Source organism: Enhydra lutris, unplaced genomic scaffold, assembly GCF_002288905.1.
Source record: "Enhydra lutris kenyoni isolate GAN:26980312 unplaced genomic scaffold, ASM228890v2 scaffoldscaffold2, whole genome shotgun sequence".
Classification (NCBI taxonomy): domain Eukaryota; kingdom Metazoa; phylum Chordata; class Mammalia; order Carnivora; family Mustelidae; genus Enhydra; species Enhydra lutris.
Genome location: NW_019154086.1, coordinates 69,131,165 through 69,154,175, shown reverse-complemented (window position 1 = coordinate 69,154,175; position 23,011 = coordinate 69,131,165). Strand labels below are relative to the sequence as shown.

At 36.4% G+C, this 23,011-nt stretch overlaps 1 protein-coding gene across 2 annotated transcripts in view; it reads left to right on the top strand.

The window, feature by feature from the left end:
• The window catches only part of LOC111148333 (EPH receptor A6), an 874,015-nt gene that overhangs the window by 670,021 nt on the left and 180,983 nt on the right, over positions 1-23,011 (top strand). For both annotated transcript variants that reach the window (XM_022504851.1, XM_022504843.1), the window contains one exon: positions 12,758-12,943. In XM_022504851.1, the coding sequence (XP_022360559.1) occupies positions 12,758-12,943 (186 nt within the window). The remainder of the gene's footprint in view (positions 1-12,757; positions 12,944-23,011) is intronic.

The window sequence follows — 23,011 nt, the reverse complement described above, 5'->3', positions numbered from 1 at the left end:
AGCATTCACTGGTTATAGGTTTATATAACCCATAACCCATAACCCACTGGTTATGGGTCATTTACTGGTTATGGATCTGTTCAGGTTTTCTATTTCTTTCTGGTTCAGTTGTGGTAGTTTATATGTCTCTAGGAATGCATCCATTTCTTTCAGATTGTCAAATTTGCTGGCGTGTAGTTGCTCATATGTTCTTACAATTGTTTGAATTTCTTTGGTGTTGATTGTGATCTCTCCTCTTTCATTCATGATTTTATTTATTTTTTTTTTTGAAATAAATATTCATAGTTTATTTTCAGCCAATTTCAGGAAAATTCATGAGCTCGGGTGGGGGTTAAAAAGCAAAATACTTGAGGGAGAGACAAGAGACCTGAAACCATCACTAAATAATCCTATAACCCTGGGCATATACCTGTTCTCCTTCCATTTTCCCATTTGTATGGTGATGGTAATAATACCAGTTCTGTTTGTTTTGAGTTGTTTGGGAATTAAGTGAAAGAACCCATGAAGGCACGTTGAGCGATGTGAACTGCTAGCTCAGGGGAATATTCTCGTTGGGTGGGAGCCTGGACTCTGCAGTCAGACTGCCCGGGTGCAAAACCAGTGCGTCCCCTGGCCTAACCACATGACCTGCAGCACATTAGGAACTCTCTCTGATGCAGGTTTTGCTCATCTGAGATTTGAGAGAAGGAACAGTGCCTGTTTGTCAGGCTGCTTTGAGGATTAAGGCGCCATTTGAGGAGTGCCAGGCAGACATCATTCATGATTTTATTAATTTGAGTCCTTTCTCTTTTCTTTTGGATAAGTCTGGCCAGGGGTTTATCAATTTTATTAATTCCTTCACAGAACCAGCTCCTAGTTTCATTGATTTGTTCTGCTGTTCTTTTGGTTTCTATTTCATTGATTTCTCTTCTGGGCTTTATGACTTCTCTTCTGCTGGGTTTAGGTTTTCTTTGCTGTTGTTTCTCCAGCTCTTTTAGGTGTAGAGTTAGGTTGTATACTGGAGATCTTTCTTACTTCTTGAGAAAGACTTGTATTGCTATACATTTTCCTCTCCGACTTCCTTAGCTGTGTCCTGAAGGTTTTGAACTGTTGTGTTTTCATTTTCATTTGTTTCCATAAAGTTTTTCAATTCTTCTTTAATTTCCTTGTTGACCCATTCATTCTTTAGTAGGATGCTCTTTAGCCTCCATACATTTGAGTTCTTTCCAACTTTCCTCTTATGGTTGAGTTCTAGTTTTAAAGCATTGTGGTATGAAAATATGCAGGGAATGATCCCAGTCTTTTGGTACCAGTTGAGACCTGATTTGTGACCCAGGATGTGATCTATTCTGGAGAATGTTCCATGTGCACTAGAGAAGAATGTATATTCTGTGACTTTGGAATGAAATGTTCTAAATAGATACATGATGTCCATCTGGTCCACTGTGTCATTTAAAGCCCTTGGTGATCTTTTGCCTAGATGATCTGTCCATTTCAGTGAGGGGGTGTTTAAATCCCCTACTATTATTGTATTATTGTCAATGTGTTCTTTGATTTTATTATTAATTGGTTTATATAGTTGGCTGCTCCCATGTTAGGGGCATAAATATTTAAAATTGGTAGATCTTCTTATTGTTGAACAGACCCTTTAAGTATGGTATAGTGTCCTTTGTCATCTCTTATTATAGTCTTTGGCTTTAAATCTAATTTATCTGATATAAGGATTGCCACCCCAGCTTTGTTTTGATGTCCATTAGCATGGTAAATTCTTTTAGACCCCCCTCACTTTAATTCTGGAGGTGCCTTTGGGTCTAAAATGAATTTCTTGCAGACCGCGCATTGATGCGTCTTGTTTTTTTATCCATTCTGATACCCTGTGTCTTTTGATTGGGACATTTAGCCCACTTACATTCAGGGTAACTATTGAAAGATATGAACTTAGTGCTATTGTGTTGCCTGTAAGGTGGCTGTTATTGTATATTGTCTCTGTTTCTTTCTGGTCTGTTACTTTTAGGCTCTCTTTTTGCTTAGAGGACCTCTTTCAATATTTTCTGTAGGGCTGGTTTGATGTTTGCAAATTCTTTTAGGTATTTTGTTGTTGTTGTTTGTTTTGTTTTTCTGTCCTGGAAGCTTTTTATCTCTTCTTCTATTGTCAGTGACAACCTAGCTGGATATAGTATTCTTGGCTGCATATTTTTCTTGTTTAGTGCTCAGAATATATCATGCCTGTCCTTTCTAGCCTGCCAGGTCTCTGTGGATAGGTCTGCTACCAATCTAATATCTCTACCATTGTATGTTATAGACCTCTTGTCCTGAACTGCTTTCAGGATTTTTCTCTTTGTCACTAAGACTTGTAAGTTTTACTATTAGATGATGGGGTATTGACCTATTTTTATTGATTTTGAGAGGGTTTTTTTGTGCCTTTTTTGTGCCTTTTGTGCCTTTTGATCTATTAGAAGAAACTGTATCCCAAATATTTAAAGAAAGAAAAACCTATATGTATACAAAAAACGAGGTTAAATACAACAAAGGGATAGAATATGAATATAACAATGAAAATTTAAAAATTTTAAAGAAGCTATTGATAAGATGAAATAGTTAAAAAGCATTAGAATAGAAAAGAAAAATTTTTAAAAATTGAATAAGAAAAGAATAAAATTTTAAAAACTTAACTTTGAAAGACCAAAGGATTGTGGGGAAAAAAAGCCATGAATTCTATGTGCTGTATTCCTGTAGCTCTGGAGTTTTGCGGTACTCATTGACTGGTGAATTTGGTCTTGGCTGGATGTTCTTGTTGATCTTCTGGGAGAGGGGGCCTGTTGCAGTGATTCTCAAATGTCTCTGCCCAAGGCAGAATTGCATCACCCTTGCTAGGGGCCAGGCTGAGTAATCTGCTCAGGTCCACTCTAGGGAGCTTTTGTTCCCTGAACACTTTCTGTACAGCTTTGGAGGACGGGAATGAAAATGGCAGCCTCCCAGTCTCTGACCAGAGAAGCTGAAAGCTCAGGGTCCCACTCCTCAGGGCACCTTCAGAGAAAAACAATCATTCCTGTCTCCCTGGTCTGTGGCCACACTCTGAGCTCACCCAGCCTGTGACCGAGCATTTCTATCTCTGGCTCACATCCCTGTTTGGAGTCTCCAAACCTAGCAGATTCCTCCCCCTGAGGGGGTCTCCTCAGATCTGCCACTTTTGGGGTCCCTGCTCAAAGAGCAGTGCCCTGACTGTGCCTTAGATCATGGTTTAAGGTAACCCTGAGCAAAGAAACCTCGCCTCAGCTCTGTCTCTGCAACTGGCTTCCCCACTCCAATCCATGGATGATCTGCCATACTCAGGCACCCCTGGTCTTTCTGTGACCCTGTAGGTCCTGAGACCACACTGACCCCTGAGGGCTCCACCCCCCACTTAGCCTCTGGAGTGACCCCTCTCAGTGGAGCAGACTTCTAAAGTTCTGATTTTGTGTTCCACTGCTCTACCACTTACCTGGAGCCAGCCCCTCCCCCCACAGTCTCTTTTCCCATCTATCACCTCATGTTCACTTCTCTGCATGTCCTACCTTCCTGAAAGTGGTTGATTTTCTGTTTGTAGAATTGCTGCTCTTCTTCTCTTCAATCTCCTGCTGAGTTTGTAGGTGTTCAGAATGGTTTGATAGCTATCTTGCTGAACTCCTGGGACCAAGTGATACTTAGGTTTCCTACTCCTCTGCCATCTTGCTCCTTCTCCCCGATGTTATTTTTATGATGCTAAATGGAGAATCAGTTTTGATAGATCATCACATAGAGTTTTGAAATACAAATTTTTTGATCTAAAGAGGAACTCTTTCAGTATCCCTTCAGGCAAGAAAGGAAGTGGTGTGAGAGACAATCTGGTAGAGACTAATACACTGGATTAAAAAGGTGCTCTGGGGAATAGGATCAGTGTTTGAAAAGTCAAAATATTGTGAATAAGAGTATTCAGTAGATAAGTAATGTACTGAATTTATGATGTCAGAAGCAGAGAAAATTTTAATCTCCTTGAGGACAGCATTGCATTTGGGAGCATGTTTTAACAGAATAGAATAAAAAGTAGGAGGTACAGACTTCCAGTTTTAGAATGAGTAAGTCATAGGAATAAAAGGTACACAGCATAGAGAATACAGTCTGTGGTACTGTAATAGTGTTGTATGGTGACAGATGGTGGCTACACTTGTGAGCACAGCATAACATATAGATTTGTCAAATCACAGTTGTACACCTGAAACTGATGTAACATTGTGTGCCAAGTATACCTCAACTGAGAAGAAAGAATTTGGGGTGCCTGAGTGGCTCAGTTGTTTAAGTGTCTGCTTCCATCTTAGGTCACAGACCCAGAGTCCTGGGCTTGCGCCCCACATGGAACACCCTGCTCAACAGAGAGCCTGCTTCTCCCTCTCCCTCTGCCTGCCATTCCCTCTGTTTGTGCTCTCTCTCTCTAATAAATAAATAAAAGAAAGAAAGAATTAAATTCAATCAATAATAAATAATCTTGTGCTTGAATCGTGAAGTTAAATTCTCAACCCCTCCTTGGTGATGTACCCATAAAGTTTGAGCATATGGCAGTTTTATTCATTCAACAAATTATTGAGTACCTATTTGATGCTAGAACTCTTGCTAGGTGCTGAAGTATAAAGATCAATAAGATATGGTCTGTGTCCATTAATCTGTTGGTGGACATCTGGGCTCTTTCCATAATTTGGCTATTGTGGACATTGCTGCTATAAACATTGGGGTGCCTTTTCATCTTTTCATGTCACATTTATATTTTGGGGGTAAAGAAGATGTAAAACATATATGTATACATACATACACATACACAATGGAATACTACCATCGAAAAAATGAAAAATGAAATCTTGCCATTTGCAACAACCTGGGTGTAGTTAGTGCATATTATGCTCAGTGAGATAAGTCAAGCTAAGAAAGACAATTATCATATGATCTCATTCATATGTGGAATTTAAGAAACAAAACAGAGGATCATGGGGGAAGGAGGGAAAAGGTAAAACAAGACAAAATCAGAGAGGAAGACAAACCATAAGAGACTCCTAAGAATAAGAAACAAGCAGGATTGCTGGAAGGGATGGGGCCTTGGCAGATGGGGTAGCTGGGTGATGGACATTAAGGAGGGCACATGATGTAATGAAAACTGGATATTATATAATACTGGTGAATCACTGACCTCTACCTCTGAAACTAATAACACATTACATGTTAATTAAATTTAAATTAAAAAATAAAATAAAATGGAGGGAAAAGGAGAGTCTTGTAGTACTGAACACTTACCCGGTGGGATCTACTATCTCCATGTTAAGAGCGTCAGAATTGAGTTGAATTATAGGACACCAAGCAGGTGTAGAATTGCTTCATGGTGGTGGGAAAAACTCCACACACTGGAATTTGGAGTAGAAGTATATCATAGATTTGGTCACTCCTGCCTTGTTTCAGATGCATAAAAGGTCTGTGCTTTTAAGATGTTTAAAGTTAGTAAGGAAAAACATAATGAGTTAATAGTTGAAACCAAGAGATACTAGCACTAGAATCATAGTTGATCCAGGAAACAGGGAAGCATGAAGCAAGGACCAGTCAACTCAGACTTTTAAAGGAATGTTTATTGTATAAGCTTCCTCAAATTCTTATTAATGAATCAATCAGATAATATTTTCTTGTCAGGCTGTTGCCAGCATGTTGACTCACTCTCATGTGTCCTAATAATAAAGGCAGAATTTTATTGAAAAGCAAGCCCTGTAACACAAGTAAATAAACAAAGACAATTTTTCATCAAATGCAGAGCTTTGTTTGACAGAAATAGATGTGTTTGCCAGTAGACAGCATACATGCATCAACAGCAAATGCTGTTTGGAAAGTGCATTGAGAAGCAGCACTGTAGGCATGACTGTGATTACAGAGGCTGACCACTCCAGACAACTGACTGGGCTGTGAAATTGGATGCTGGTTATGAACAAAAGGGCCCATCATCTAGGAAGTTAGTGTGGAGAAACACTTCCATGCACAAACAAAGCATTAAAATACAATGTAACTTTCCAAATATTGGGGCAGGGGGCAGAGATGAGTGCACTGAAGTCAAGAGTCACCTTTTCAGCCATCTAGAATGATTGCATTGTTAATGCTTCTGGATTGCTGTCTTGCATCCTCTTACTATATGCACATCACAAAAATTTGAAGGAATTATGTCATTAAAAAAAAACAAATAAAAAGAAGCTATCCCATATTTGGAATGTGTTTGGAATGTGGTGTGGAAAAAAAATAGATAATATAGGAGAAATTAATTTAATTCATTCACTGAAAAAATCCTTACCTGTTGTTTGATGAGGAAGTTAAAAAATTCTTTTTCAGGTCTTAAAGAAATCCTGTTTCCTGACCTAGACTTTAAGAGCCTCGCCATGAAGGATACTTAGAATAACATATTTAACATATCTTCTGTGGATCCAGCATAATTTGAGAAGATTCAGTGGTTACATGGAAACTTTTTAGGACTCAAAAAGCTTTGCAAGTATTTACACCTTAATCTTTATCTCTCAAAAAGTAACTAGGTGGTAGATATTTAAAACTCCTCCCCCCAAATATACTAAAGCAGGAAGAAATAATGTGACTTCCTCTAATATCACAAAACAAATTAGTGGTGAAGATGTACATAGAAGCCCTACTTTCTAAGAACCTTTCCTCTCCCATGTCTTAATCAACGCTTCCTACTGAGAAATCTTGTTAAACATGAGAATCTTGAATCTTGCATCGTGTTGAATTTTTCTGTGAAGTTGAATCAGAAGCATTCAATATTAAGTATCATTTCAACTGGTGTGAAATTATAAAATTTCTGAAAATTGTTCTCTTTCACTGTAGAAGGTATGCTATGTATTGGGAAGAAATCCAGTGGAATTTCATAAGCCTGAATACAGTTGGGTAGTTGACCCCTCTGATAACATTAAGAATAATGGAATTTACCTTAAGTCCTGAAAAGACTAATAGATTCCTCTAGAATTAAATTAAAAATTAGCTATATGTTTTTCCTTTATGGGTCTTCTTTTTTAATGCCTTTTTTAATATGACACTTAAAAATATTCTTCCTGTTGCCTTCACACTCAGGAAGGAAAGTGGAATATGTACAGTTAGGTTTTAAAAAAACCTGCGGAAAATATTAAGGCATCTCTCAAATGTACACAATGAAAAGAAAGCAAAGGAGACTATGTAATTTTTTTAAAAAGTTACTATATTAGAAAATCCCTGTACTCAAAGTATCCCAATTTTGGGTCTAGATCTACCCCCCGATTTATTCATTCTGTTCATTCAACAAATATTAAGGAGTTGTTTGTTATGTCCTAGGTACTGCGGATACGACAAAAGATAGAGATGTCAAGGCCCATGCCTTTCTGACTTATAGTTGACCTGGTCAAGGGGATATTTTTGAAATGGAGCAATACATACCAAATGTATAAGATTGTTAAAAATGAATGTCAAATAGTCAAAAGTGCTATACAGTAATATGTTATACTAATACTCTCAAGGCAAAGATCGCAAAATCACACTATAGTTGAAAACTTGGGTTTATTGTTCATTTCAGCAAGGGAAAACACACAGCATGTAGAACTGTAGTGTGTGCCAGTAAGGGAATGTTAGATGAAACCTATTATAGGATTTGGGCTTTGATTGGATGATGTGGGAAATCTAAGGAAGCAGAAGTTTGCTCTAAGATGAGATGCTGTCAGAAAGCAACAACAATTCTGTAATTGAGTATGTGCTTGGTTTTTTTTATATTAAGTATTTTTTATTGTATTTATTTTTACTGACATATATAGTTGACACACAATGTTACATTAGTTTCAGTTGTACAACATAGTGATTCAACAACTGTATATATTATGCTATATTCATTACAAGTGTAAATACCACCTGTCACCATACAACACTGTTACAATACCATTGACTGTATTCTTTATGCTGCATCTTTCATCCCTGTGACTTATTCATTCCATAACTGGACGCCTGAACTTCCCACTCCCCTTAATCCTTCCTTGCCCATCTCCCCACCAATTCTCCTTCGGCTATCTCCAGTTCTCTGTATTTATAGGGCCATTTCTGCTTTTTTTGCTTTATTCATTTTGTTTTTTAGATTCCATACATGGGTGAAATGATATGGTACTTGTCTGACTACTTCACTTAGCATAATGCCCTCTAGGTTCATCCATGTTGTTGCAAATGGCAAAATCTCATTCTTTTTGTTAGCTGAGTAATACCCTGTTGTGTATATATACCACCTCTTCTTTATCCATTTGCCTATCAGTAGACACTTAGGTTGCTTCCATATCTTGGCTATTATGAATAATGTTGCAATGAACATGGGAGTGTAGGTATATCTTCAGTACCCTTTTTTTCACTTGGGGATGGGGGTAAATACCCAGTGCTAGAATTATTGAATCATGTGGTATTTCTATTATTTTAAATTTTTGAGGAGTCTCCATACTGATTTCCATAGTGGCTGAGCTAATTTGTATTCCCACGTAGAGTGCTTTACCCTGTTGATGAGATTGAGATCCTCACCCTAGGACCATGGGATGCCAAACACACAACACCTTACATTAGGCAGACGAGATTGGTAGATGTTTATTAACTATATGTACTCACAGCCCAGGGGTGAAGGGGACACCATACAGGGCTACCTAGCGGTTACACTTGGGAACCTAACAAATAACCAGAGGGCTGTGTAACAGGATATAGGATGAGGCACCCCTGGTAACCTTAGGAGGATGTGATTGGCTTATTTGAATCATTCTACAGACTGGCAAGAAAGTGGAACCTGCTACGCAGGAATAAGGAAGAACGATATCTGATCTATTTGATAAAGAGGGATGTTTGGCTGGAAGACCTTATGTATGGGAGCAGAGTGGGAGGGAAAGACTTTGGGAAGGTTATTTGAGTCCTTCCAATTTCCACCAGATATTAAAGCAGCACATAATATTGGGCCTAATTTTAGGACTTACACTACAGTATCTTAAAGAATTTTATCTACATGGAGGGGAGACTAGAACAAGAATAAGGTTATAACTGGTAAAGAAGCAGCAGCTACTCATTTTAACAGAGAGGTGGGCATATTTAGCATTTTGGCACATGACGTTGCTTTTCTTTGTCATTGCTTAGGCAAAATTTTGCCTGTCTCATTTTATTATGCTCTCAGGATGACCTTGTCAAGTCTGGTATAGTGTGTGATAGGAGAATAACATAGCCCAGCTCTGAAAGCGAGGCCAGATTCTGATTGTAGAGCTGCTAATTTTTTTTTTCTTTTTCATTTGGGAAGGAAGGTAGTAGGGATTAAATTCAATCTATCAATCAGAGGAAGTTTTTTGAAGGAGGAACCTCAAATCTTGGCCTTCACTGCTACTAAGAAGCCATCCACATAGAGAAGGACTGAGGAAGATGGAGACAGGGAGGAAGGGAGAGAGTTTGTGGAGAGCATTTCTGTCAGAGAGAAACAGAAAATGTGAAGAGCAAAATACCTCATTAGACCTGAGAGATATGTTCCAAAAAGCCATTGGGAGTGTGGCTCTTCAGTGATGCTCAAGGGGTTGGAGGTAGGGGAGAAACAGACTCTCAGAACATGGAAAAGAAAATTTTGGAAAGCCTCCAAGAAATTGTGAGATGACAATCCTCCAAAATGGATGGTCCCTCACTACCTCTACCATTCTCCCACAGTTTTATTTGGTTAGGTAGACTTTATATGGAAAATCCAATACTAATTGTTATAGCATAATAACAAAATGTTAACTATGATAAACATCCTGGCCGGCAAAGAAGAGTGGTTATAAGCATGGACCATGGAGCCAGACTTCCTGGGCTCAAATTATAGTTTTATTACTTTCTAGCTATGTCACCATAGATAAGTCACTTAGCTCATGTATCTCAGCTTCTTCAACTGTAAAATGAGGGAAATAATGGTACCCACCTCAAAGGTTTGTTGTCGAGGTTAAAGTACATATTTAGTTTTTAGACCTGACTCATGGTAGTAAGCACTGTATAAGAGCTACCTAGGTAACAATGATGGTGAAAATGATTGGAAAGGAAAATATCTGAGGTTAACACCATATTCTTATAGTCATGAGTTATGATGGACTAACCAGGATATATAAATGTCCACACATCTTATTGAGGAATGATTTATCTTATTTATGGTTATATACAGGGTCTCCACTCTTGCTGCAAGGACAACAATATAATGTATCAATCTTTGGCAATATCTTAAATTATGCATTTAATTTAAAATATTTTTTTTCCTTGCTGTCTGATATGTTTGATACAGGCAAGCCTACCACAGATAAGGGTTTTAATACGTTCTGTGACTGAATTTTTTTGGATTTTGCCTAAAGAATGTGGTAGGAGACTCGAATCTTTAATTGAGGCAACCATATTTAGTGTCACTGAAATAAGTGTGATAACAGCTTGGTCGTGCAAAGTTTGACATGAAGAAAACACCTGCCTGGTGATAATAGGATACATGAATTTCAGACAACAGAAAACCAAAGAAAATTACCACTCTGCCTGCCTTGATCAAATAACAACAGATTTTTCTGTTCATTTCACTATATTCAAAAGTTTATTTGGATTACTATGAAATGTTAACAGAAAATCACTTGTATTATGGGCTCATGGCAGGTGAGGAGTTTTAACATATTTCTAAGCTTTTATATTTACTAGCAGACTTACTAAGGCAAGGTAAAGGAAAAGAAGAAATACCTGTCTTGTTCTGGATAGTCATATGACAAACCACAGTGATTTGAGAAGGAATTTCAAGTTAATAGGCCTGGGTATATCAGATATTAACTTAAATGTATGTACATACCTTTTCTTTCAAGGTTCAGAGCCCCCAGAAGGTTGAACGTCTCTATCAACTGCCATTTTTTTATGTCTGAGTGAAAATCTTTTGAAAAATAAAAAAATATATATATTACAAACAAAACTGAAAAACTGTGGCTTCTTTTCCCTGTGAGCATAAGAACAGGTTGAGAGTATCATTAAGCAAAAAAGATATTTCTTGTTTTGATGTCAAATTAACAAGATTTGTAAAACTCCCATATCATAGGCTCTGAACTTAGGGATCCCACTATAGTCTGTGTTTTCTGTTTGCTTATTTGTTGGCTTAACATGTATAGAGTAAACCCTCTTGTTAGACTGCTTTCTATTTCTAATGGACATGTTTGCACATAATTTGAGAAGCAACATTTTGGCTTGTTTCCTTCTTACATTGCTTTTGTTTCTGTTTTTTACTTAAACAATATCCTACCATTTATACCAAGAAGTACTTAATATTGATATGGAGTCAATATTAGGTTAACTATAATGAATTGCTCCAAAGAAAATACAGATAACTGAAATCTGTGATACTACAAAAATTTAATTTGGTCCTCTACACTCAAATTTACATTGCATTAAATTATTAGCCAGAACTTCTAGCTAATAAACCAGTTGAGGATTGTTTAATTTTCATTTTTTTGACCATTCCAAAGATTCATATAACTTAAAGCACATGAATAATGCTTTACAGTTGACAAGGACTTTTATACGTGTCATCACTTTTGATCTTCCCAATATCCTTATGACATTATAGAATTATGGAAGATTTTATTATTGGCTTCACTTTCCAGATTAATAAATTGGTGATCAAGCATCATGCTTTTAAGTAAATGAATGTAATTGGCCTCAGAAAAGTTAAGTCTTGAATTTTAAACTTTATTGAACTTACTGAATTTCACTGAGAAAATGTCCAACCTTCTTCCCCACGATAATCCCTCTAGTCATCCCTGTGTCTTTATGGCTTCCAACCTTTGAAATTTTGTCTTCACTTTTCTCACTCTCTGGAATGTCATTGTTTTTCTTGAATATCCAAATATTGCAGCCATCGCTCAAGGTCCAGCAAAAGTTTGACCTGCTATAAGAAGTCTTCCAGAGCCCACCATTCTTACTTAAAGAATACAGCATTTGCAGAGATTGGTTCTTATGTTCTTAAGTGTTTTACTTACATTCAGCTAAACTCTTCTACTCTATTATAAGCTTCTAAGAACAGAGACCAACTCGTACTTCTTTGAAACTCACAGCACTCTATCACTGAATACACATGTAGTAAATTAATCATAAATATTTGGCTATTATTCCTTATTGCCCAATGAAGTCATTGTTGAATCATAGATCATCCTACTATATCTGCATTACAGCAATGTAACTTGTAATTTAGTTTGTATAATCACCTATTATAGTTGAGGTCAGGGTCATTTCAATATGTTCATATACCAATTGACCCATGCATTGATTTCTAATGGTAGTGAAGCTCAGACATATGGCCTACAGGGTCAAATTCACTACTCTGCCTGATGGATTCCCTGAATAGAGAGGCATTTGGCCCATATATCAGTACTAAGAACAGGAACAGGAAATGTTATGCAGTGATTGATTTTCTATAGAATTAAATTAGCATCACCCATTCTGCTAGTCATAATTTTTCTAGAGATCAGGGAGAACTATCAATGGTAGTTCCTGTCCTACACCATAGGAAAATGCATTCCATTATTCATCATAAATGATGCTGATCAAGTATATTGTCATTACAAATTTAATTTATAAGAAAGAAATCTCCATGTGGAAATGACACCCTTGACAGTCATTATGTTAAAAAACAAAAAGATGCTATCATGTGACAAATTCAATTCTTCCGGAATGTAGGTGTTCTGTTTAAACAAACAACTGCTTTTGTTCTTATTTTAAGGAGAATTTGGAGAAGTCTGTAGTGGACGTTTGAAGACACCAGGGAAAAGAGAGATCCCCGTTGCCATTAAAACTTTGAAAGGTGGCCACATGGATCGACAAAGAAGAGATTTTCTAAGAGAAGCTAGTATCATGGGTCAGTTTGACCACCCAAATATCATTCGACTAGAAGGTGTTGTGACAAAAAGTAAGTACTGATTTTCTTCATGACTTCTTTTATATATTTCTATCTCAGTTCCTTAAAAAACAAACAAACAAACAAAAGCTTAATAGCAATACCACAGCCATTAAGGGGATAGTTTAATTTCTGATATCATCCCTCAGAGCCTTGATATTTGGCTATGACATTATCAGAGTTTGCACTGGTCACCAAACAGCTTTGAAATGGTATTTATTACCTATAAATCATTTGTTATTTTAACTTGAAGTAATGAATCAAAGGTAAAGTATTATATATTTTTTCTAATCTCTATAATCTATTCACTTCTTCTAAAGCTGCTAAAATTTTAATATGAGTAGAAGAAACACTGAGTATTTTGGGTCATTAAAGTAAAATATTTCTGTTTAGAAAAAAATCTCATATGCAAATATAGAGGTTTTATCTGAAGTAAGACTTTTAAACATGGAACCCATCTACAGAAATGCCATTAGAATTAAATTATTATAATTTATATAAAATGGATATAAGAATTGCAACTTTGAGAAAAAAATCCCGTTTTTATAGAAATAGTGGGATCAAAGCCATTCCTTTGAAGTTTCTTCAAAATACAAAATTAATCTTATACTCTAAGAAATAGATTGCTATATAATCACTTTTATTTGAATAATGATAGGACACAAACCTTAACTACATTTCTCCTTATTTTATTCACTAATGAACTATAACATATAAAAACCTAACAGAGAATGGCATTGAAAAAACTCATAAAAAATAATCTTTGAGACACATTTTTTTCAGAAAACCAAAATTTCTTTTAAAACCATTTATACAAAATTGAAATTTCATGTCATATTTGAAAGCAGGAAAATATAAAAACTCATGAAAAACATTAATTGGCTATGTCCTCCTAAGTCTTTCTCACAAGGCACTGACCAACATTTGGACCAAGGGGAACAGAAGAGTATCAACAGCCTCCATAGTCTGAAAGACACAAAAGAGTGCTTTTTTTTTCTTTTTATGGTTATCCATTTTTTTAAGTTTTTATTTAAATTCCAGTTAACATATAGTGTAATATTAGTTTCAGAAGTAGAATTTTGTAATTCATCACTTACATATAACACCGAGTGTTCATCACAAGTGCCCTCCTTAATGCCCATCCCCCATCTAGCCCATCCCCCACCCACCTCCCTCCAGCAACCCTCAGTTTGTTCTCTATAGTTAAGAGCCTCCCTCTCTCTTGATGACAGCTGTTGGACTGGTCTGTTATTTTAGTGACTTTAATGGTGCCTGCCAGCATTTATGTACTTCTGTTGTTCTCTCTATTGATTCTGGGCTTGTCCATGTGACTGGCCTTGGCTAATGGGACATTAACACATGTGATGAAAGTGGAAGCATCTTACATGTCTGCACTTTGGAGCCTGTCCTCTTGCAACACTCCTTCTTGTAACCCAGCCTCCAGTTCTGAGCAAAGCCAGTCCATATGCTGAGGCTTCAAGCAGTATTGCAGAGAGGAGAAAAGCAAGACTGTCTAGTCAACAGCTCTGTTTGCACCCACTGCAGACTGCCTGAATGCCAGGCTTGAGATAAACCATCTCAGACATTGCAACCTCTCCCCACTAACACCACCACCACCCACAGATGGCTGTAGTTGCTGTTGAGATCTTGTAGAGCAAAGGAACTGCCCAGCTCAATCCAGTGAAAGCATAAAATTGTGAAAGAGGCTAAAATGACTGTTGTTTTAAGCCACAAAGTTTTAAAAGTTAGAAGTCTACTCTTGCCACTTAAGACTTGTGCAGCTTTAAATTATTTGCCATCTTTAGCCTTTACTTCCACATCTATAAAGATAGGGCCAAAATAGTTCCTACTCCATAGGAAATACTGTAAGGATTAAATTTGTAAATGTAGGGGTGCCTGAGTGGCTCAGTGAGTTAAGCCTCTGCCTTCGACTCAGGTCATGATCACAGGGTCCTGGGATCAAACCCTGCATCGGGTGCTCTGCTCAACAGGGAGCCTGCTTCCCCCCTTTCTCTGCCTGCCTCTTTGCCTACTTGTGATCTCTCTCTCTGTGTCAAATAAATAAATAAAATCTTTAAAATAAATAAATAATAAATAAATAAATTTGTAAATGTAAACAGCATTTAGCATAGGATGTATTATAATAAACCACATTAAATGGTAGCCATCACTGGTGTTATGTGCCAGGCACTTTATACATATAGTTTACCATTTCATTTTCACAGCAACTACTGTGAGTATCATTATCCACTGAAGCTCTGACTAATTAACCTGTAGAAAGACCTCTAACCCATAATAAGTAGCATGGCAGGTATTCACGCTGTAGTCTTTTTGACTCTGAAACCCATAGGGTGTGTGTATGTGTGTGTTATGTGTGTGTACATGCGTATGTGTTGGGTTTTTTTTCTATATCTACAGTGAATGAACCAGTTTTATACTTTAATTATCTTATCTGAATTAAATAACATTAAGTAAATGACAATCTGAATAAAATGATATAGTACTAGTTTTTAAAATCAAATATTTAGGTTAGTGAAATAAATTACTTCTAAAATGTAAAATTTGGAAAGATCCAGCTATACCACAATAGCTAGCAAAGACTATAATCTAAAAAAGACAGAAAGAGAGAGAAGAAATAGCATGTTAATTATTTTGTTTGTATTTTCTGACTTCCTTGTCATTAATTTAGCATGAACTTTTCAAGTCATTCCTTCCATCTTATATCTCTTTGGAAGGAAAAATACAATTTTAAAGTTGGCTTCTACATCTTTGCATATCTGTAAGGCATTTCAAATAACAATTTAAATATAATATTGAAGTCTTCTTATGTGTATTTTTGCATGTAATATCTGGAAAGAAGTGTCAAACAATATATTTAGAGATTGAAAAGTATTGGACCTTTACTTTCTCCGTTTTTATAAATAATATTATATGACTTTGTCATATAGTCCTATGTATTTTATTCACATATTGTCATATATTTTATATGCATATATTAGCATAAAAGTATATAAAAAGGAAAAAGATTTATAGTCCCATGAAGTAGTAAGATTTAGTTATCCTAAATCAGCTGAATGGGTTTAATGAGATAGTCTATGGCACCCGTCTGCCAGTTTGAAATTCTCAATTTATTTCACATAAACATGCAAACAACTAACACAGTGACTGTTTGACATTTCTGACAATCTTGTCTTAAAAATGGGAACAGTGACCTCTACAAAGTCAGATTTTTATGCTCCCTAAGTCAAGGTCTTTTTTCTATTTCAAGAAAAAGAAAGAAGTGAGGGAAGCCGGGAAGGAAGGGAAAAAAAGAATAATTAAGAAAGGACAGGCTTAATATGCTTTTGAGTGGCAACCATCATTACAGTTTTAATTTGTACAAGTGAGCCCCATATAAGGGTGTTGTGCTGCTGCTGAGGTGGGTGGGGGAGATGGAGAAAGGAGTAATTCACACAAAGATAAGTGGGCATATTTATACTGTTATCTTCTTGACTCCAGTGCTATGAGATTTTTAAGAGAAGGCAATAAATAAATGAATGCCTCATTCCCATAAATACATGGTAATTGTTCCAAGATTGGCCTTAAGTAGCTAAAAGATAGCTAGCAATTAATGCTCCCTAAGGACTACCATATTGCATAAAAGATAATACTGACAAAGATAAAGATGCAGGATAGGTTTATGTAGTCACTTTAGTAGAGTATCCTGGGCTTCTGTGAAGTAAGCACACAGATTCTCAGTTGAAAGTAATGCAAAATTATAGATCAAAATCTTATCAGATCCTTTTATAAATTCTTAATATGCATACTTTTTATCTTATGTATGCTTTTTTTCTCTGAGAGATACCTATTATAATATTCTTGGGAATGCTTTTGTTCTTTCATATTTGGTCATATAGCTATCTTTATTTTAAACTTTAAAGTTAAATGATGAAAAGCTGCATTATAGCAAAAGTATGTGTGATAAAAGTTGAACATATTTATTTGATACACATCACAATTACATTAACCTGTTAAGATAAAACTGGTATAAAAAGGGATTAATCAAGCTAAACCATGTGTTTAGCACATACTTTTTCTCCAAGAAGCAAATAGAAGCCATTAGTTAGAGAACAGACTTGTAGCCATTAGTAGCATGGATAGTAGCAATTTGTAACTAGTAAGGTATACACCAGTGTCATTAATTACATAGCCCCAAAGAGAAAAAGTTACTCTTCTATAAAAAGATAAGAACTATAGTTAGATAATGAAGCAATACTGTGCTATAACCACATTCCAGAAGACCAGGCCCAGCAGTTTGAATACCCATGATGGAAGGAAGAAACAAGAGAGAACTAATGAAGTTCCCCTCTTCCAGCTTAGTAGCTGATAATTAAATTTAGATAGAACAACTACATCTCTAACAAATCATAGATCTAGAAAGGAGTAGTAGAAGCCAATCAGAATAGCAAACAAATTCCCAAACATAACTTCATTTCATTGTTGGACGTCCCTAACAACTACAACAGAAAGCACTGGGCCTGCCCAAACCCTCTTTAAATAATCCAGAATATTGTGGGTTCCTTCCAGACAGTTTTGGTGAGTCTGCACAGACTATAAGTCAGAGAGCAGATTCCAGCCAGTCAAGTACATTGTACAGTAAATACAGAAGAACTCTCTCTCTGGTCCCAGAAGTACATTCTACTTGTCAAGTAATATTGTCTAAGTTTTTAACTATTATGATACCTGTTTCCCCACCATGTTGTGTATCCTACTGCCTGTTACAGAGTCTCAGACAAGTCACTCAATGTCTTTAAGCCTCAATTTTTTTCCTCCATGCAAAAAGATTAAAATATGAAGGTTGGACTAGAAAACAACGAAGGTCACATCTAGCCCTAATATTTTGGATTCCATTCCTTTGCCAAAGGAAGAGGAATGTCACGAGATGTTGGTGAAAAGAATTTGTACCATGATAACTTATCACCCCACTTCCAAGTTGTTGTTTGTGTGTTTTTTTTAATAACTTCAGGTTTGTATCAGTGATCCAAAGAGAAGATAGAGAGGTTCAGGAAGAAACAAAAAGTACCTTCAATAAACTTTTATCTTTAGCATCTGTGAAGAGGAAAAGTATGGGTAAAATTGTTCCTGTAAGCAAAATCAAGGTTTGGATATAAGGAATATACATTAAAGGGGTAAATATTCTGCATATCTGATTCTAATGAAATAAATTAGATGGTTATTACCCCTACCTTCAGAGTTCAGCTTCTCTGCTAGCTAAAATAGGTTGAGAGTTTTGTTCTTGCTTTGTTTTCCAAGGAACATTTCCTGAGTATCACCAGGTATTAGACATTATTGCTGATTAAAACCTAGAGCTAGAGAAAAGAAGCACTCAATACTCTTGAGAAGCCTACTTTTTGGCATCAGTCCACTGGGAGCAACAAACCAGTAAGCCAGTATTTCCCAGTATGATGTGTGTTATTTTGGATACAGTTATTATTAATATACACATTCACTTATTCAGTAAATATTTATTGGATGCCCACTTAGACACTGGTAATACAGTATTGAAAAAGAGCTTCTATCTACTGGAAGACACCAAAAGCAATTAAATATATGAGTATGATTTTAGGTAAAGAGAAAAGAAACCTGAATAAATGAAAGATCAAGCTATGCCAAGATTTGGTAGGCAAGTTTTCCAGGCAGAGGAAATAGCTTCTCAACCTTTGTGGCTAAGTAAGAAGTCAGGATATTGCAGGCATCCAAAGCACCTGGAGCAAAGTGATAACAGTACAGGTTACATATTGAAAAAAAAAAATTATAGACAGGCAAAACAGTAGGGAGGCTCATGTAGTAACCCTAGTGAAAAATAATGAGAAAATAGATTAGATAAGTAAAGATAAGAAGAAGAGAATAGCTCCAAGAGCTGTTTCCAAAGCTAAATTGGGAGACTTTAGTGACTAAATTATACATGGAGAGTAAAGGAATGGGGATAATTTCAAGATGCCTTAGAAGTTTCTGGTTTAATGTAAGTAAGGGAATAGAAAATTCTGGAGAAATACAGATTTGGAGATAAAATAATGAATTCTAGTTTGGATATGTTGTGCTTGACATGCCTGAGACATTTAAAGACTTCTAGAAAGCCTCTGGAGCCTGGGTAGATGTCTGGACTATAGGTTAAAATCTAAAAAGTAGTCCCCAGATGAGCAGTGATTGGCAATTGAAGCTATAGGGAGGGTGAGCTTTCCTAGAAGGTTGAGGAAACTGATCTTTAGCAGGCAGACTGAAAAAGAAAAGCTTACAAAAGAGACGGAAGAAACAACCTAGGAGAAAACAGGTTTCTTCCCCTAAGAATGGGGGAGCAATCCATAGAATAAAATGAGCTGGGAAGTCAAGAAAGATAAGGATTGAAAATCTTCTGTTGGGTGAGGCAATTAGGAGGGCACAGCCCATTATAGCATATCTGAAGATGGTCAGCTTGTAGTGGACTGTGAGGTATGTGCACACTGTAGTCAGATGGTAGGTTAAAAATACAAATTAGATTATGTTGGTTTCTTACATTCCAAATGTTTAGTCTTCTATGTAGTTCATTCATGCAAGTAATATTTATTATGTGCCTAACCATTCTGTGCCAGGCACTTTAATAAGCAATGGGTATTTAGCAGGGAATAAGAAAGTCTATACTCCTGTCCTCCTGGGTCAGGTCCATGCATCTCCCTCCTCTGGTTCTTTACTAGTCTCCGAATCCTAGAATACATTCAGGTTAAATGACAAAACATCTTAAAACTTACTCTCATTTCTTCCATGTGCCTCTTCCTCTTCCAAATCCCTGAGGAGATGGAAAGAAATGTACTAAATGCACCCTACATGGGTACATAGAGAACTATGATATGAAAAGAACGTGGGTACCTGGAAGGCCCAGACACCTCTGAGGTTACCAGCCTCCCTTTTATCAATCATGTGCTGAAGAGATAGGAGAGGCCTTGGGGCATTGGTGAATGTTTAAAGTAGCCCCTGAGAAAAGTGTGAAATGAAACTGATCATGAAAAATGAGGAAGATTGTGAGAATGACACAAAAGAACTTGAAGCTCAAGACAGAGCTGCTGCCCCCAAAAATGCTGTTAACAAATGGCGGCAGGGTTGGGGTCGGGGGGTTGGTGGTGGTTGATAGCATGAAAGTGGAAAGAAGTGCAACCTAGGGGAAAAGGAAACATGACAGGCAGCACAAAGAGAAGAAATTTCGAGTTTTTGTATTTTCTCTCTTCTCCTAACATCCTTAATATTTACTATTTGCTGTTACTGAAAATAGTGATGAATTATTATTGTGCAATTTCTGGAGTCTCCGTGGGTTCTCAGGATATTTACTCTAAAGTATTTACCATTCAGAATTATTATGTATACATATTGATAAGAGAAAAAGAACTAAGTGTGACTATAACAAATAGGAACAAGATGACATACTCTGGTAGCCCTGTGAATCTCTCTGTGTTCAAGCAGCACTGGGGCTAATTGGGATCACCAGTTTATATTCTGCCAGAATATACTTCCCTATTTACAACAGAGAATATACTTCGTCTGTATTCAGGAGGAATTTATTCTTGTTCTTTCCATGTTTAAGTATCTGGGTTTTCTCAAGGTCATCCAGTCTAATGACCTTCCTAGATCTGCCTCTAACTTAAATGTTTCCTTCCTGTGGCTCTCTCCTCTCCCTAACCAGCCTCCTAATTATTGGGTAGACTGTAATAAGATGGAACAGGTTAAAAATTCTAGTAACAAGTTGCTCAATGTGAAGATAACACTGTAAACTGTAAGAACTAGGAGAGAAAAAAGGAATATAAATACAACTTTATGCATACATAATGTTGCCTTTTAATATCTCAAAATCAAATCGAATAGAATTATCTAGATGGTGAAACCTTACTCATTTCCAAAAATAAAAATTCCTGCCAAATCATTCATGATGCAATTTTTTTCTGGCAAAAAGTTTGATGATGCCAAATTGGAAAAGGGCTACGGCTAATTCTATCTAATAGACATGAATAAGAACTGTTCTGCCACACTGGAAGTTTAGGCAATCAGTCATTCCTCAGGAAACTTCACCGGGTTCCTGATGGTCTTTTTAGCTACAGACCAGTAAAAGTCTTTTTTTCTTTTTAAAGATTTTATTTATTTATTTGACAGAGAGAGAGATCACAAGTAGGCAGAGAGAAGAGATGGGGAAAAGGCTCCCCACCAAGCAGAGAGCCCGATGCAGGGCTTCATCTCAGGACCCTGAGATCATGACCTGAGTGGAAGGCAGAGGCTTCATCCACTGAGCCACCCAGGCACCCCTAGACCAGTAAAAGTCTTAATTACTGAAAATGATTATGGACTCCTTGCATATGTGACTGCTAATAAAAAATTATTCATAAAGTTATTGAATAGAAATCTAGCAAGCTCCTTATTTAATCTCATGATGAATATTTTAATGCTTATTTTATTGTTGTTGGAATACATTACTGTGACTTTTCTCTAATTTTCATTTAGATATAATTTCAGACTTATAAAAAAAGTTGTGAAAATAATATGGTTCCCATAAACCTTTACTCAGTTTCCCCTGATGCTAATGTTTTACATAACCATAGGATTATTATCAAAGCCAAGAAATAAATATCGGTAGAGAATTATTTACTAAACTATGGAATTTTATTCAGATTCTCTCAGCATTTTCACTACTGTCCTCATCTGTCCAGAATCCATCCAAGCTCCCACATTGCACTCACTTATCACATCTCCTCAGTATCTTCCAATCTGTGACAATTCTTCGGGTTTCCCTTGTTTCTCATGACCTTGATGCTTTTCAAGAGCACTAGTCAGTTACTTTGTAGAATGTCTCTCAGTCTGGTTGTGTCTATTGTTTTTCCATAATTTGATTTGCAGTTATGTATTTTTGGTAGGAGTATCACAAAAGTTATGTACCTTTCTGAGTGCACTGTATTGGAGGAAACATGATGTCCATATGCCTTCCTGGGATGTTAGCATGGATCACTTGGTTAAGGTGATGTCTTCTAGGTAATCTACTGTAGAGTTACTTTTCCCTTTTTGTAACTAGTATATATGTGGGTGGAGATAATTTACACTATACAAATATCCTGTTTTGCCTCAAACTTTTCCATACTACTTTTATCATCCATAGTAGATCTTGCCTACAAAAATTATTACCTTTGTATTCTAATGGTGATTATTCTGTTTCTCTATTTTTTCTACATTTTTAAATCAGAATACTTCTTTCAGGAAGAGTAATATTTCAGAATATTCTATTAATTGAATTATATAGTATGAAGCCTTTTGAGTCTGGCTTCTTTCTTGTAACAGAAGGCACTTGAGATTCATTCATGTTTATTGTTGTTACTGTTGAGCAGTATTTCTTTGTATGGATATACCATAGTTTGGGTATGCATTCAATGGTTGAAGGACATCTAGTTAGCTTCTAGTTTAGGTGATTATTAATAAAACTGCTTTGGGATGCTTGAATGGCTCAGTCAGTTAAGCCTCTGCCTTTGGCTCAGGTCATGATCTCAGGGTCCTGGGATAGAGTCCCATATCGAGGTCCCTGCTCAGTGGGGAGTCTGCTTCTCCTTCTCTCTCTGCTCTCCCCCTGCTTGTTCTCTCTCTCAAATAAATAAATAAAATCTTAAAAAAAAAATCAAGCAATCAATCAATCAGCACATCAATGCACAGGTTTTTATGTGAACACACATTTACCTTTCCCTTGGGTAAATAAGTATGAAATGACTAGATCAGATGGTAAATATGGGTTCAATTTTGTAAGAAACTACCAAAATATTTTCCAAACTGAGTATGCCATTTTACATTTTCACTAGTAGTTATAGGTTTCAGTTGTTCTGTGCTACTGACAATACTGGGTATTATAACTTAAAAAAAAATCAGCCATTCTAGTGAGCCAATATTGGTCTCTTATTGTCATTTTAACTTGCATTCCTTAATGACTATTAATTTTGATCATCTTTTCATATGTTTATTGGCTATCCATATATATCTTCTGGGTGAAGTGTATCTTTGGATTTTTACTCATTTTTTCCATTGGGTTAGTTTTTTCTCAATGTC